This window comes from Aquarana catesbeiana, unplaced genomic scaffold (assembly GCF_042186555.1).
Source record: "Aquarana catesbeiana isolate 2022-GZ unplaced genomic scaffold, ASM4218655v1 unanchor226, whole genome shotgun sequence".
Lineage (NCBI taxonomy): Eukaryota > Metazoa > Chordata > Amphibia > Anura > Ranidae > Aquarana > Aquarana catesbeiana.
The window spans coordinates 2,550,004-2,566,843 of record NW_027362653.1 but is presented as its reverse complement, the minus strand read 5'-3'; the positions used below and the strand labels follow the sequence as shown (position 1 = coordinate 2,566,843).

General features: G+C 44.0%; 2 protein-coding genes across 2 annotated transcripts in view; one reads left to right on the top strand and one right to left on the bottom strand.

Annotated features, from left to right (window-relative positions):
* The window catches only part of LOC141121605 (uncharacterized), a 196,164-nt gene that overhangs the window by 19,820 nt on the left and 159,504 nt on the right, over window positions 1–16,840 (bottom strand). The window lies entirely within an intron of this gene.
* Window positions 1–16,840, top strand: part of LOC141121633 (uncharacterized) — a gene marked incomplete at its 5' end in the record, with an annotated part of 114,966 nt that overhangs the window by 73,330 nt on the left and 24,796 nt on the right. The window contains 7 exon segments of the mRNA XM_073611282.1: window positions 4,598–4,711; window positions 4,842–4,976; window positions 5,063–5,186; window positions 5,303–5,400; window positions 5,480–5,713; window positions 6,493–6,631; window positions 9,210–10,114. Coding sequence (XP_073467383.1) covers window positions 4,598–4,711; window positions 4,842–4,976; window positions 5,063–5,186; window positions 5,303–5,400; window positions 5,480–5,713; window positions 6,493–6,631; window positions 9,210–10,114 — 1,749 coding nt within the window.

The window sequence follows — 16,840 nt, the reverse complement described above, 5'->3', positions numbered from 1 at the left end:
ACTATGACAAAACATATTAAAATACATCTTCATAAAATTTCCACAACAGTGGTGATACCTCACATGTGTGGTGCCATCGCTGTTTATATAATATGCGGGACTGACTCATGCATTTGCGTGCGAACACGGAGGGAACGGGTGGGGTGTTATTTATTTTTTTTATTATTTTACTTTTTTTTTTCTTTACAGTGTACCTTTAATTTTTTTGATCGCTTTTATTGTTCTCACAAAGAATGTAAACATCCCTTGTTATAACAATGGGCAGTGACAGGTCCTGTTTACTAAGACATCTCAGGTCTGTAAGACCCCAGCTGTCACCTCTGCCCTTAAGGCTCGGTTCACACAGGGGCAACCCGACTTACAGCATGACTTTGCAAGGCGATTTGGAGGCAACTTCAGCACAACTTCAGCACGACTTTGTGCAACTTACAACGCGACTTAAAGTTGCCTCCAGGACAGGCGACTTTGGCTGTGGCCAATCACAGAATAATCAGCTCTGTGGGAGGGAGGGGGTTGCCTGGGTAAACGTCGGAAGTACCTGTGTCAATTATTTTCTTTTTCCTGAAAAGTCGCTTCAATATAGATGGAGATCCGACTTGGAGGCAACTTCCATTAAAATCTATGGGTACAAGTTGCTTAGAAGTCGCCTTGAAGTAGTACAGGAACCTTTTCTGAAGTCGGAGCAACTTCAGTAGTGTACATTAAGGCGGCTCTCATTCACTTCAATGGAATTTCTTATGTCCAGCGACTTGGGGCAACTTGAGGTCTGACAAGTCGGATCACAAGTTGTTGTAGTATGAACCGACACTAAAAGCATTGGATCAAACCAAACCAGTTTGATTCGATGCTTTCCTAATTTAATTTAAAAACGGCGCTGGAAGTGACAAAATACTCATTGCAACCCACTCTGAAGCGACGTCTTCATCAATAAACTGGTTGACGAAATTCCGTTTGTCGACCTACCGTGAATCGATTTCCGCGTCGGGTGAAACACATAGACCCCTGAGGGAGTTTGAACACCTATGTCTTTTTGTCGGAGGTCCTCCCCGCCACACTCTATCAGCGATATATAAGTCTATATTGGCCCATACTCAGAATGCGCTTTCTGTATTTACAAGGACATGGTCAGAGGAGCTGGGATTCGAGGTCTCCGCCGCAGATTGGTACACTGCAATTCTCCTTACGCATTAATCTTCTAACTTAGGCTAGGCAAAGGAGACAAACTACAAGCTACTGTCCAGATGGTACCGCGATCCTGTACCCGTGCATAGGATCTTTCCAACTTCCTCATAAATAAATGGAACGCGTATACATATCTGGTGGGAATGTGATCACATACGCCCTTTCTGATCGCAGATATTTAAGGTCTATACAGAGGTCTATGATGAGCCCCTTCCCCCTCTATAGCCTTATTGTCCATCCTCCCGGGGGGTGATAAAATCCCAAAAAGCTAGCCTGCTTAGATTTTTCCTCTCTGCAGCTAGACAGTTGATCTCTAGACATTGGAAAAGCACGTTGATTCCATCTTTATCGACATGGGTGAACAAAATCAATATGACATTTTGCTTATGGAAGAACCACAGGCTAGAGAACTTGATAAATGGGAGAAAATCACCACACTATAACATTGGGATGCATTATTCCTCTTCAGAGAAACTCGGTAACAGACTCACACCTTAAACGTCAAAAGAGGAAAGGAGGGAGGCGCACCTAAGTTTAGTATTATAGTTTAATAGCGCAAAGTAATGCACTTACAAGAAAGAAGACATCAAAAGCATATCTACAGTATGGAAGGTCCTCCTCAAGGGGTGCCAGCTATCCGGTTTCCCAATGTTTGGCAGGTGTATGACCCTGTGAAGGATGCTGAATCCAAGACAAGGAAATGAGGAAAATCCAGGCTGCCTGGTGTGGACAGCATGAAGAAAAATGATGTCATCCGGTGGGCGGACCTCTGTGTAGGGAGAACAGGAAGCTAAGCTAGGCTGCAGATGGGAATTGATGAGGAAACAGATGGGCACGGTGAGGCTGCATTGTTGGCACAGTGAGGCTGCAGATGGGCACAGTGAGGCTGCAGATGGGCACAGTGGGGCTACAGATGGGCACAGTGAGGCTGCATTGTTGGCACAGTGAGGCTGAATTGTTGACACTGAGGCTGCAGATGGCACAGTGAATCTGCATTGATAGCTCAGTGAGGCTGCATTGATGGGCACTGACGAGGCAACATTGTTGGCACAGTGAGGCTGCAGATGGGCACAGTGAGGCTGCATTGTTGGCACTGATGAGGCTGCAGATGGGCACAGTGAGGCTGCAGATTGGCACAGTGAGGCTGCATTGTTCGCACTGATGAGGCTGCAAATGGGCACAGTGAGGGTACACAACATTATCTTTTAAAGTATTATTTTATTGTGGCATTATATTATTATCTTTAAAGTATTATCTTATTATAGTATTTTATTATGAATTGGGGGGGGGGGGGGGGGGTTGTCGGCACGGAGCATGACCTCCCTGAAATGAGCTTGCCACTTCCCTGAAATGAGTTTTTGCAGGTTGGGATGTCTGCCAACTGGACTTTGTTGTAACATTCATCTGGAGGTATCTCTATTAATAACTATATATACCCTGGTATATGTGAACAATTCCACTAGGACTCCTATCAGGCCCTTTGCTGATAATACCTGTTTGTACATTGTATTTATGTACTGTTATTAATTTCTTCTTATATAAAACGTGCATTATTTCTATACTGGTGTGCATCTGTATACTTATGGTTATTGGTATATTCTGGCTGCAGAAGTTCCTCTGCTCCAAATTACTTTGATTAGATTATTGATTAATTTCCCAGGAAGGGAATCCCCTCTGTTCACAAAGGTCCTGTCCTGGTTGAAGGCCCTCCTAACTTCATTACCAATCCCACTCTTCCACTTAGCAAAGGTTATTTATTACTTAATTATCTACAGGTTTCGTGCAGTATCCTGTTTGGAGAGGGATATTTCTCATAACCCCCCAAAAGGGGACTACACAGTACATACACACACAGCACAAGGCCGTGTTCACACTATGAGACGTTTCTCAGGGCTGCAGTTTCTCCGAGCTCCACATGGTGGTGATCTCACTCCTACCCAGACAGGAAGTCTCTATGGAAGGCAGGAGGTGATGTCAGGTACAGACAGGAAGTGATGTCAGGTATAAATAGGAATTTCTGGGTGAGAGGTGAGTCGGGAGGCAGTAGAGAGGAGACATTGCTGTAAGTGGCAACAGAGGAGGTAATAAGATCTTATTTTCTATTTACACCCAGTAACCCCCCGTCATGTCCGTCCTCTTCCTCCATAGTCAATGTGATGTCTTTTATCTCCAGCAGATGATGATACACACATATATAGTGTGGAAATGTAGATTAACCCCTTCAGGGGCAGAACATTTCCCCACTTACGGGTCCGGAACATTCTCTTTAATTTGGAGATGTGTCACTTTTCCCACCAATCACCTTCTTACCTCATCAGTCTATAATAACTGAATATATGACTTTTATTAGCGGTGGGAGATTGGAATACGTATGTATTTCTTTTATAACAGCACTGACAATGGAAGACGAAGGAAGATGAAGCTGTAGGGCTCAGGGGGACTCTAAAGCCTGGTACACTTTTTAATAGTTTCTTTTCGTTTAACCCAGCAGGCTGAACCAAAAACCCCCCCACAAAACTGAAGAGCTCGAGAGGAGCCATTGTACCAACTATCCGATGTTAGTACAACGATCTCCCCCGCTGAGCTATTGTGTTCTGACAGGGAGACAGCCCCCTCCCCCCCCACCAGAACACACCAGTCAGAAATCTCAGCTATTGGCTGGGAGCGCTGATCGGTCAGGGGCGTGGCCTTTTTTGGTCATGCCACTTTGACAGAAGCTGGATCGGCGGCTGTACACATAGGCCCAATGTCGGCTGGTTTCTATTAAACCGGCCGATACTGCCCGTGTGTATGGCATTATGGTAGGGAGGGGGGTCTTGGTCTATGATGGTCCCCCCACCTGCACTTACATTTCAAGACCTCCGTACCGAACTCCTGCAAGGAAAGGAAGTCAATTTTTACCTTATCTCACTGGTCAAATACTGTAAATTGTTTCAGGCTACCAAGTAGAATGAAGAAGGGCAGTCCTTCACCCCTTGGTGGGCACTCATTCTTACAGGAGGTGCTGTGCATCAGGGGAAGGATTTCCTATAGCGTCCCATGACACCTTCTTTGGTGGAATTCAGAATCCCGAGAACGCGCTGCCGCTCTGTACAATGTCCTGGATAATACAGTAATCTTCACAACCAAGAGAACAAACCCCTCCCCATTGTCCTCCCACCCACTCTGGCCTGGCATTGGAGGGAAGAGAACTGCTCTCTACTCCACCAGCATCATCCTCCTGCTATCCAATCCCTTCTCTTACTGCCGAGAGTGACAGTGACATCACTCCTGTCAGTCAGCAGGCAGTAGTCCTTAAATGTACAACAACCCTCCTATTACCCCCCCCCCCCCTCACATCCACATCCTATTATTGGTTGACCAATACCATCAAAATAATTCTTATTTTAATTTGCCAAACGTATCCGTCTACAAGGAGACCTGTATAGATCAAATGACGGCACCAATGAGGATGGAGGAGGACCGGAGTCACATGACTGAGAAGATACTAAACCTCACCCTGGAGATCATCTACCTGCTGACCGGAGAGGTGAGGAGGATTCTGGGAGGTCACATGACATCACTCTTATCTCTATTAATAAAACACAGACCTGACCGGAGAGGTGAGGAGGATTTTGGGATTCTAACATATTTATTGGTTTATTGGTTCTTCAATACAGAGATTTCCTCCTGTGAAGTCAGGTGATCATATGACCATCACAGTGCCTCCATGTGACTCCCTAAAACCTGAGAGACACAACATGCAGAAGATTCTAGAAGTCACCAAGAAGATGATGGAGCTGCTGACAGGAGAGGTGAGCGGTGCTGGGAATTCTGGGACATTATCCAGTAACAGACAAGGGATGTGTCTGGATGGTGACTGTATCATTGTGTGTGTCAGGTTCCTATAAGGTGTCAGGATGTCACTGTCTATTTCTCCATGGAGGAGTGGGAGTATTTAGAAGGACACAAGGATCTCTACAAGGACGTCATGATGGACAATCAGCCGCCCCTCACATCACCGGGTAAGAGGAGACTTTATTGTAAAGGAGAGAGCAGTACGGAGGGTCCACCTAGATCTCCCATCATCTGATAAACACATAGAAACAATGTATTCAGTCAGTGTGTGTGTTTCCTACAGATGGATCCAGTAATGGGAACCCACCAGAGAGATGTCCCCGTCCTCTGTATTCCCGGGATTCCACACAGGAAGGTCACACCATCCCTCACCATCATCAGGTAGATGAGGAACATTCGCTGAGCGTTATGATTTATACACAGCATATTTGGTACAATGAATTCTTTATTATATATTCAGAGTGGAAGCCTTGGGATTGTTGTTAAAAAAGAGTTTAAAGAGGAGGATGAGGAGTATGGTGTGATGAAGGAGCTTTTTGAAGGACACAAGGATCTCTATAAGGACATCATGATGGAATCACCTAATACCAGGAACCCACCAGAGAGATGTCCCCATCCTCTGTATTCCCGGGATTCCGCACAGGAAGATCATAATTATGCAAAACATGATCAGGTAGATGAGGAACAATTATTGGTAGGTGTGATTTATACACAGTGTGTTTGTTAAAATGAATGTTTTATATATTCAGTGTGGAATCCTTGGGGATGTTAATATTGTTGTTAAAGGAGAAGTCCAGCCAAAGCTCGTTTTTATCCTATGGATCACAGGAGTGCAGGACATTTTGCACTCCTGTGACCATTTTCAGCAGAGAGCGGGCTGAAGTCTGCTCTCCACTGATGTCACAGAAGTCAGTCACGGCACTGCAACAATGAAGTTTGGATCCGCCAGGTGCCTGGACTGACACCCAGCTCAGCCTCTAAACGAGCCGCTGAGAGGCTGAGTTGGTTGCCCCTGCTCCTACCCCCTCCACAGCTCAGCACTCCAGTGAGCGAGGAGGGAGCAGGGCAGAGAGCTGCGACTCACAGTCAGCAGCTCTTTGCTTGGGAAACTCTGAAAACTGAACGATGCTGCATCCACAGAGGTAAGTATGATTCTTAAAAAAAAAAACCTCACTTCTCTTTTAAAGAAGAGTATAAAGACCAGGATGAGGAGTATGGAGTGATGGAGGAGATTTTAGGACACAAGGATATGATGGAGCCACCTAATACCAGGAACCCACCGGAGAGATGTCCCCGTCTGTATTCCCAGAATTCAACAAAGGAAGATCACACCATCCCCCATTGTTATAAGGTTGGTGGGATGGAGCATCTAGAACATAGACTCTTGGAGATGATGTGTGGATTTTTTTTTTTTTTGGTAATGTCACAATATCAAAGTTTATATTTTACAGATCATTTTGTCTCTTGGTTTAGGGTGAAGATCTGATAGATAAAAAAACTGAGGTTAAAGCAGAAGAAGAGATGTATGTGAGGGGTGATCAGCAGTCTATGGAGGAGGATGGAATAACGGGGACATTTATAGAGGAGGACACTCCTACAGAGATCAACACAGGTGGGTCATTAACACTAAATACATTCCTCCACCCATATTGCTCACTGATTGGTCCAGAGTAGGGCAAGGACTGGGTGATATCATCCTGTAATACCCTGGTCACTTTCCTGAGCTGTGTTCCCTGTCCTGTATTCCTGTATTTCTCTCGGATATTCTTCCTTCCTTCAGTATCTGGACTGGATTTATGGAGATTCTTGGGTTCAGCTGGCAGCAAAATGTTTTCTTTGGGTCTTCTGCTCCATGCCCAGGTCTAGTAAGATCTTTGACAGAACAATTCTCTGTTTGCTGGCTGTGTTGGGTGGATGGATATGTCTGTATAATCTCAGACCCAAGTCACTGAGTGCAGTCTCAGGAGATGGGAGGCGGCGGGGTGGGATCTCTGCAACTTGTCTCCAGAATGTCATGACCCCTTACAAAATAAATGATGGAGTTGATTGTAACATTCTGGTGAGCCTTTACATATTCTCCAAAGAATACAGAGCACGGTGGTGGAATAATTTTATATATATATATATATATATATATATATATATATATATATATATATATATATATATATATATATATATATATATATATATATATATATATAAACATAATATATATTCTCTTTTGTTACACCCATTTCCTACCAGCTGGACATTTTATATCTGATGATTTGATTGGAGCACAGACTTTTACATGTTGATAATAATGGGATAACATCCTCAATCTTTGGAACCTTAAACAGAAAGTGTATCTAGGTACAATTATACATAATACTACTAGTATTAAATAAAATTCATACACAGATTACAAAATAATACCTAGGTGACCTGTATTTTCTCTAATTCCTGTCATTGTCGTTGGATAAGGATTAAAGATCATAAAAAAAAATAATTTGCCTGATTGTAAGGAATTCATGTAAAGATCCTGGAACACATGATACATATAGAAAAGTTCCATAAAAAAACCTGTAAAAAGCATGATAAATATTGAACACAACATCTGATACCTTGACGCGTTTTGTGGATTATAGCCACTCTTCAGGAGAAAGCATGTGGTAAGTATCTGCAATAAATCACATGGATTCCTAAGTGGTCTAGCATGGTAAAGGATATAAAATATCAAAACAAAAATGGTAAAAGGGCCCCCCCCCCCATATTAATTACAAAATATATTGATATGTTAGTGGTATGGTGCTAAGAGTTGTATGTCCCCTGGAGGTATCATTTCCGGAAACTGAGGTAGTGTGTTCCATGACAGCCAACACAAGCAATAGCCAAGGTGGATGTGTATCCATAGAGTATTCCTCATGTGTGGTCAATGGTGATTAGCACCAGCTGTGAAGGGCTTCTGTGGAGAATATAGGGATATATTGTATCCATAGTGTGTAACATAACTCAGTATAAATCCAATTATGCTATGGCTATTGCTTATGTTGGCTTTCTGACGTGGAACACACTACCTCAGGAATTGATACCTCCCAGGGGACATACAACTCTTAGCACCATACCACCAACATATCAATATATTTTGTAATTAATATAGGGGGTGTGCCCTTTTACCATTTTTGTTTTCATATTTTATATCCTTTACCATGCTAGACCATTTAGGAATCCATGTGATTTATTACAGATACTTACCACGTGCTTGCTCCTGAAGAGTGGCTATAATCCACAAAATGCGTCAAGCTATCAGATGCCGTGTTCAATATTTATCATGCTTTTTACAGTTTTTTTCTTTTTTTTTTTTATTGGAACTTTTTTGTATCATATGTTCCAGGATCTTTACATGAATTCCTTACAATCATGCAATTTATATTTTTATGATCTTTATCCAACAACAATGACAGGAATTAAAGAGAATACAAGTCACCTAGGTATTATTTTGTAATATGTGCATGAATTCTATTTTATTTAATACTAGTACTATTATGTATAAATGTAACTATACCATGTTACCATAATTGTAATTATGTATATTAACTCATTATTTTGCAACCACGTACTTCATATAAAGTCCCACTCCCCCCCCCCCCCCCCACACACACTTTTTCCTTTTGTTCATATTGACAGGGATGGAGGCATATGACTAGGACATTGCCTCATATAAAGTCCCAATTTTTTATTTTTTATATAAATAATGAGGGAGGAGTCAATAACCCAATGATGGGGGTCTTCAGGATCAGTCCAGTCTTCATCTTGGTGGTTCTCCCCCCATCCTCACTCTCTGACCTCTGGTGGGGCTCAGCCCCTCTGTTATTCATGACTAAATCATGGACTAAATAAGGAAGGGCAGGACTTCTTGTGTTGGGAAGATGGCAATGAGTGATAGAGGGGGTGGGGACACTTGTCCTATAATCCCCTCATCACTGTCACTCCTATAAAAGACAGTTCTCATTGTTTCCTCACTCTCTGACTAAGGTCCATGAATAAAGAAATGAACTGGTAGGAGATTCAGAGGACCCATTTACTAGTTACCTTGAGGGTGGAATTGTAAGATCCTCAGAGACAAAGCTGACTGATGTGGGCGGAGTCCTGGTTTAGGGGAACCGATCTGCTCATGTCTAGTAATAATCTTTTTACTTCTATTTTAGTAGATGGACGGGAGATGAGGAAAACCTCAGAGGATTGTCTCACTTTGTCTCCAGACTGTAAAGTAGAAGATGAGGACCTCACACAGTATAGTCCAGGAGAAAACCCGACTACCTCAAATGTCCATCCGGCACCACACAGTGTAGATGGACCATTGTATTCCTATTATCCTGAGGAACCTCAGACTGTGAGGGACGGTGCCGTCCTTCCAACAGATAAGAGCTTTTCCTGTACTGAGTGTGGGAAGTGTTTCCTTATTAAATTCAATCTTAATGTGCATAAAAGTTCTCGCACAGAGAGGGTGTATTCCTGTCCTAAATGCGGGAAATGTTTTTCAAAGAAGTCCAGTTTTTACACACATCTGAGATTCCACACAAGTGAGAAGCTTTATTCCTGTACTGAGTGCGGGAAATACTTTGTAGCGAAATCAGCTCTTGTCGCACATCAGAGATCTCACACAGGGGAAAAGCCGTATTCCTGTCCTGAGTGTGGGAAATGTTTTTCGCACAAGTCCCATGTTAACAAACATCAGAGATTGCACACTGGGGAGAAGCCTTATTCCTGTCCAGAGTGCGGGAAACGTTTTTCAGACAAGTCCCATGTTAACAAACATCAGCGATTGCACACGGGGGAGAAGCCTTATTCTTGTCCAGAGTGCGGGAAATGTTTTTCACAGAAGTCCCATCTTTCCACGCATCAGAGATTGCACACCGGGGAGAAACCGTATTCCTGTACTGAGTGCGGGAAATGTTTTTCATTGAAGGGCAATCTTGACGCACATTACCGATTGCATACGAAGGAGAAGCCGTATTCCTGTCCTGAGTGCGGGAAATGTTTTTCAAATAAGTCCCATCTTTACAGACATCAGAAATTGCACACGGGGAAGAAGCCACTTTCCTGTCCTGAGTGAGGCTGGGTTACACTGGTATGACACGACAATCGTACCACTTTGGATCCGAATTTGCCCTGTGATTTGAAGTCCGACTTCAAAGAACAGGGATCCAACTGCGCCCCCATCCCAATGCACCTTGTCCCCATGTTGATGAGGACAAGGGCCTCTTCCCGACAACCCTGGCCGTTGGTCGTCGGGGTCTGCAGGCAGGGGGCTTATCGGAATCTGGAAGCCCCCTTTAACAAGGGGGGGCCCCCAGATCCCGGCCCCCCAACCTATGTGAATAAGTATGGGGTACATTGTACCCCTACCCATTTACCTAAAAAAAAAAAGAGTCAAACACACAGTACACATATTTTTAAAGTAATTTATTAAGACAGCTTGGTCGTCTCTTCCGATCTCTTCTCCCCTCTCCGGCTCTGCTGCCTCCTCCGCTGACGTCTTCTCCCCTCTCCAAGTTTTCTCCGCTGATGTCTTTTAGCCCTCTCCGGTTCTTCTCCCTCTGTCCGCGTCTTCTCCACTATCTTCTCGCTCTTTTGCCGGTGGTCTTCTCCGCTGTCTTCTCCCTCTGTTCTTCTTCCGATGTTGACTCAACGCTCTCCCCCACTCTAATGCTGGGCGTGTGGTGTGCAACTACTTATATTGGCATAGGGCGGGGTCACCGGGTGATGTTATGGGGTGACCCCGCCCCTTGTGACGTCACTGCCTCATTTTGCCCTGGGCGGTGACGTCATAAGGGGTGGGGTCACCGGATGACATCACCCGGTGACCCCTGCCCCATGCCACTATAAGTAGTTGCACACCGCGCGCCCAGCATTAGAGCGGAGGAGAGCATTGGGTCAACATCGGAAGAAGAACAGAGGGAGAAGACCGCGAAAAAGACCACTGGCAAAAGAGCAAGAAGACATGGACAGAGGGTGAAGAACCGGAGAGGGCTAAAAGACATCAGTGGAGAAGACCCGGAGAGGGGAGAAGAGATCGGAAGTGACAACTGAGCTGTCATAATAAATTACTTTAAAAACATGTGTACTGTGTGTTGTTTGACTTTTTTTTTTTAGGTGAATGGGTAGGGGTACTATGTACCCCATACTCATTCACATACTTTGGGGGGTCGGGATCTGGGGGCCCCCCTTGTTAAAGGGGGCTTCCAGATTCTGATAAGCCCCCTGCCCGCAGACCATGACAACCAACGGCCTGGGTTGTCGGGAAGAGGCCCTTTTCCTCATCAACATGGGGACAAGGTGATTTGAGATAGGGGCGCAGGGCCCCCCCTTGCCCCAAAGCACCCACCCCCCCCACGTTGAGGGCATGTGGCCTGGTATGGTTCGGGGGGGGTTTTCGCTCATCCCCACCCCCTTTCCTGACCTGCTGGGCTGTGTGCTCGGATAAGGGTCTGGTATGGATGCCGTTTTTTCAGTGTGGGGGTTCCCCTGAAAATCCATACCAGACCGTAGGGCCTGATATGCTCTTGGAGTGGACCCTATGCCGTTTTTTATTTTTAATTTAGCGTGGAATTCCCTTTCAAGGTCCCCAGAGCATGCCAAAGTCGGATCAGTTAAGATGGCGATCCGACTGATCCGAATTCAGTGATATTCTATTGGCTAAAGTAGGATCAAAGTCGGACCAAAGTAGTGCAGGGAGCATTTTCAAAGTCGGACCAACTTGTGTCAGACCAGTTAAGATGGCTCCCATAGGGAAACATTGATTTTTCACACTTCATGTGACATGAGCTCCTAATGTCCTAGTGTTTGTCGTATCAGTGTGAACCTGGCCTGAGGGAAAAGTCCTGATGTACATCAGGTATCCCACACAACCCTTGAGGTGTATTAGTGTCTTGAATGCGGGAAATGTCTTCTATATGAATTTTTCTGGACATCGCATAGTTGGTGAGGTTGAATAAAGACACCAGTCCATCTAGTTCAACTTGTGGTGTGAGTGTGAGTTTGTCATTAGTAATTTCTATATCCCCGCATGTTGCGTTTGTTAAGGTGCCCATCTAATAATGTCGTTTTTTTAAACTATCGATGCTCCCTGCTGATACCACTGCTTGTGGAAGGGAATTCCACATCCTTACCGCACTGACAGTAAAGAACCCACCTTGCCACAAGGGAAGCCCTCTCGTCAAATCAGCCTCAGACCAGGTACGTGAAAGGTTAGCAGAGGGCGCAGTGGGATCAGGTCAGGATAATGAGCGGCGCAAGTTCCTGAGGGTGGGGAGCCCATCTGGGGCACCTGCAGGCACAGGGTCCTTGGGACTGTGAGAAACCATGAATCAGATCGAGACAAACTGCAATTAAAATCACACTTATTTAATGATAATAATAGTAAAAGGTAAACAGAGCAACAAAGTCAAATCATAGCCAGAGTTTGGTAACCGGAATGGATAGTTAGACAAGCCAGTACGTCCAGGAGCCAGAGATCAGCATACTTCAGGACAGGCCAGGAAATCAGGAAACCGGAGACTCAGCGTAGTGGAACTGCAAGCAGGATCAGGAACCAGATGGGACGTCGGCCAAGCCAAGTCTTCAACAGGTACACAGATGAGAGTCTCTGGATGTGTTGACCAAGGCGAAGGCAGAGAGGATCTGGACTGAACAGCTTAAGTAGCCAGCAGGACTGACGAACAGGATATCATTATCAGGTGCCCACTGTGGAAAAGATTGGAGCTGGCAATTAACCGACAGCTGAGCGCCCTGCTCTGAGAAGGAAGGGCTGAGCCCAGCCCTGACGGACCCCGAGCTAGTAAGAGCCTCTTCCAACTACAGGAAGCTACAGGCCATGGGGCAGGCTCAAAGCATTTGAAAGCAAGATCAGGGGGGAGGAGGTCCTGTTTCTCTCAGACAATTCTACGTTGGTGACATATGTAAATCACCAGGGAGGCACTATTAGAGCAGGTTACTCCAAATCTCAGCAGTCCACATAAAGGGGACCACTACAATAGAGGCAGATTTTCTCGGCCATCAGCCCATCCAGCAGGGGGAGTGGGAGTTAAACTGCAAGGTCTTTTCTCAACTGATCCAGCATTTAGGAATCCCAGAAATATACCTGTTTGCCAACAGAAGCAACAGCAAGTTCGGGACTTTTTTTTTCCGGTGCAGCGCCTTCCAGTCAGGCAGGATCTGCTTCTCCAGGGACCAGTCAGGCATCCCCATCTGGGTTTCTTCCACCTAGTGGCTTGGCTCTTGAGAAGGAAATACTGAAACAGAGGGGATGTTCAGAAAGAGTGATTGATTGAGAATCTCCTGAGTAGAAAGCCAAAAAATTTATGCTAAAGTCTGGAAGGTATTTTCCAGGTGGTATGATAAAAAGAGGGTGTCCCTTCGGACAGTCCCACTAGTTCCAGAATTCTCCCCCAAAGGGGCCACACGGGTGTGGAGTTGAACACCCTAATGCCCTGTACACACGATAGGATTTTCCGACGGATGTTGGCTCAAACTTGTCTTGCATACACACGGTCACACAAATCTTGTTGGAAATTCCGAACGTCAAGAACGCGGTGACGTACAACACGTACGACGAGCTGAGAAAAATGAAGTTCAATAGCCAGTGCGGCTCTTCTGCTTGATTCCGAGCATGCGTGGAACTTTGTGCATCGGAATTGTGTACACACGATCGGAATTTAGGACAACAGATTTTGTTGTCGGAAAATTTGAGATCCAGATCTCAAATTTTGTGTGACGGAAACTCCGATGGAAAATGTCCGATGGAGCCTACACACGGTCGGAATTTCCGACAACAAGCTCCCATAGAACATTTTCTGTGTACGGGGCATTAAGGTTCAGGTTATTGCCCTGTCTGTGTTTTTGGACCACAGGTTTGCAAAAGACCCATTAGTTAAGAGATTTTTGTTAGCCAGGGAAAGGGTGACTCCAATGATAGCAAACAGGTTCCCTTCTTGGGATTTATCGTTGGTGCTGGAAGCAATGACAAAGCACCCCTTTGAATCAATTGAGCAAATTTCAGTTAAGTTTTTGCTTTTTTGTTGGCCAATACCACAGCCAGAAGGATAGGTGATTTACAGGGCCTGTCCACTAAGGAACCTTTTTTGTTAGTGTTGGAAAACAAGAGTAATCCTTAAACAGAACCCCCTATATTTATCGAAGGTGACCTCAAAGTTCCATGGGTCACAGGAGATAGTTCTGCCCTCATTTTGCTGTAATCCTAAGAATGAGCGAAAAAGAAGCTTTCATTTTTTGGATGTCGGATGATGTCTTGCATACCTAGACCAAGTTAAGGATTTTGGGGAATCAAATCATCTGTTAGTTCTATTCAGTGCAGTCAAGAAGGGATTACAGGCTTCTAAACCTACGGTGGCAAGATTGATTAGACAGGCCATTATCTTAATTTATAAAGAGGTTCCCCAACCCCTGTAAACCTGAAAGTTCATTCCACGAGATCAGTGGTAGCCTCGTGGGTGGAAAGAGATGGAGCATTGCTATGACAGATCTGCCGTGCAGCCACATGGGCAAGCTAGGATAACTTTGCAAGACAATACAGAATAGTGTTATTGTCACAACAAGACCTGGCATTCACCAGAAAAGAATTCGCAGTCAGCGGTCCCACCCTGAGGTAGTCCTATGTACTTGATTTTTCTCTCTGTGTGCCATCCTGGCAGATGACTGGAGAAAATTTCTAGTTTGACTTACCAGTAAGGTTATTTCTAGGATGACAGGCCTACTTTCCCCCTGTTTGGTGCTTGGTGAAATTTTGTTTATGAGTGCTTCCCTTGTGCACTGGTGTAGGTTACTTTCTCATAGGGATGAGGGGATGGGCGGAGGTTTTTAATTTATATTTTTGATTGTGTTTCCTGTCAGGTGTAGCCAGTCATCTCTCATACCTTTGAGTCTGGTATGAATTTTATGGGGGTATCTCACACAAAAAAAACAAAGTGTGAGGTCCCCCTGGAAATCCATACCAGACAATGATCTCGCAGCATGAGCATGTGCCCCCCGAACCATATCGGGCCACATGCTCTCAACATGTGGAGGTTCCTTGCCAATGGGAACGGTTCCTAGCAAAGCACCTAGTCCTTATGTTGATGAGCGTAAGGGCCCCATTCTCACAACCTTGGCCAGTGGTTGTGGGAGTCTATGGACAAGAAAGGGGGCTTATCAGTATCTGGAACCCCCATTTAATATTAAGAGGGCCCCCAAATATTACCCCCTATGTGGATGAATATGGGTGTTGGCTGGACATTCTACCCCCAAGTTGCGGGGACCTAGAGAGAGTGCCCCCAAAGGTGGGCTGAGGTTGCAGTCACGTGAAATCAGTGTTAAAGTGCTGCTAAACCCAGGAGCCTGCATTCATTATATCTGATCTTCCACAGTACACAGAACATGGAAATACAATTATTTTAGTAAATATAAACTGCTAAATACATTTTCTCATCAGCAGTATATACAGTAGCAGTTGTGTGACTTCTATCAGTGTCCGCCTGATCACTGGTTAAAATTTGTAGGAGGAGTTTTCCTTCTCCTCTGACTGTCCTATGAGGCTGCATGACCCCTGACCCTCTGCCTGGAGAGTGCTGATTGGCCCTATGCCAATCACATGCACCCTCCCAAAAAGAAAACTCTCTAGCAATACACACCAAACTGAGCATGTGCAGAGTGCCTCCAAGGCTTTGTACTATCAGGAGATGGATTGGAGACTGTGCAAAAAGGGGAGGATCAGAGAGGACAGGATCAAGCAGCCTTTTTATACAGAGGATTAACCCCTTAGGTTCCACAAGAGTATAACAAGCATGCTTTACTGCATATACAGACTGGATTTTACTGTTACTGTGGATTTAGAAACACTTTAAGGCCGCCCTTTAACTTAAAAGTGGGGCTTTTATGAGAGCTCTGTTAACTCTCTGTAATCCATGACTGAACTTCAGTACTCTTTACATTTGTTCACTATGAACATAACTCCTTATTGGAATTCACTTCTCTCAACCTCTCTAGATGTGCAGCATTTCTGAGCCGGTACCACAGAGCTTGTACCAGACTCCTCCAACCCAGTAGTCCTGTCACTTCAATCCCAGCTACATTGATCCCTATTAGACATGTGCAATTCGTTTAGTTCCGAATTAGTTTTTTAAAGAATTTTGACAAATTCGTAAATTTCGAATTTTCTGAAATTTGAAAATTTAGAAATTCAAAAATTCGGAATTTTTGAACTCCAAATTTCGAATTTTCAAATTTCCGAATTTTCAAAAATTTGAAATGTCAAAATTCGAATTTTCGGAAATTGGAAAATTTCGGAAGTTCGGAAATTTGAAATTTCGGAAACTTGAAATTTCAGAAGTTCAAAATTTCGGAAGTTCGGAAATTTGAAATTTTCGGAATTTCATAAATTTGAAACTAAGAATGAAAATCTAAAAAATTCAAAAGAATGAAAATCTGAAATTTCTAAAACCCGAAAATCTGAAATGAATAACTAACTAATAATAAATATTAAATTATAGGTATTGGAATTTCCTTTCAAATTTGGCTGTTCGTGAACGTAACGAGTACAAATTTATCCAAAGTTACAAATTATCTGAAATAATGAATGCCGTATCTAAATGAATGGAACGATCTAATAATAATAATAATAATAAATAACAATAATAATAATAAAACTTTTTTATTAATAATAAATAATAAGAATTTGTTCCATTCCATTTGTTTAGATGCGGCGTTCTTTATTTCGGATAATTCGTAACTTCAGATAAATTTGTATTCGTTACATTCACAAACAGACAAATTTGAAAGGAAA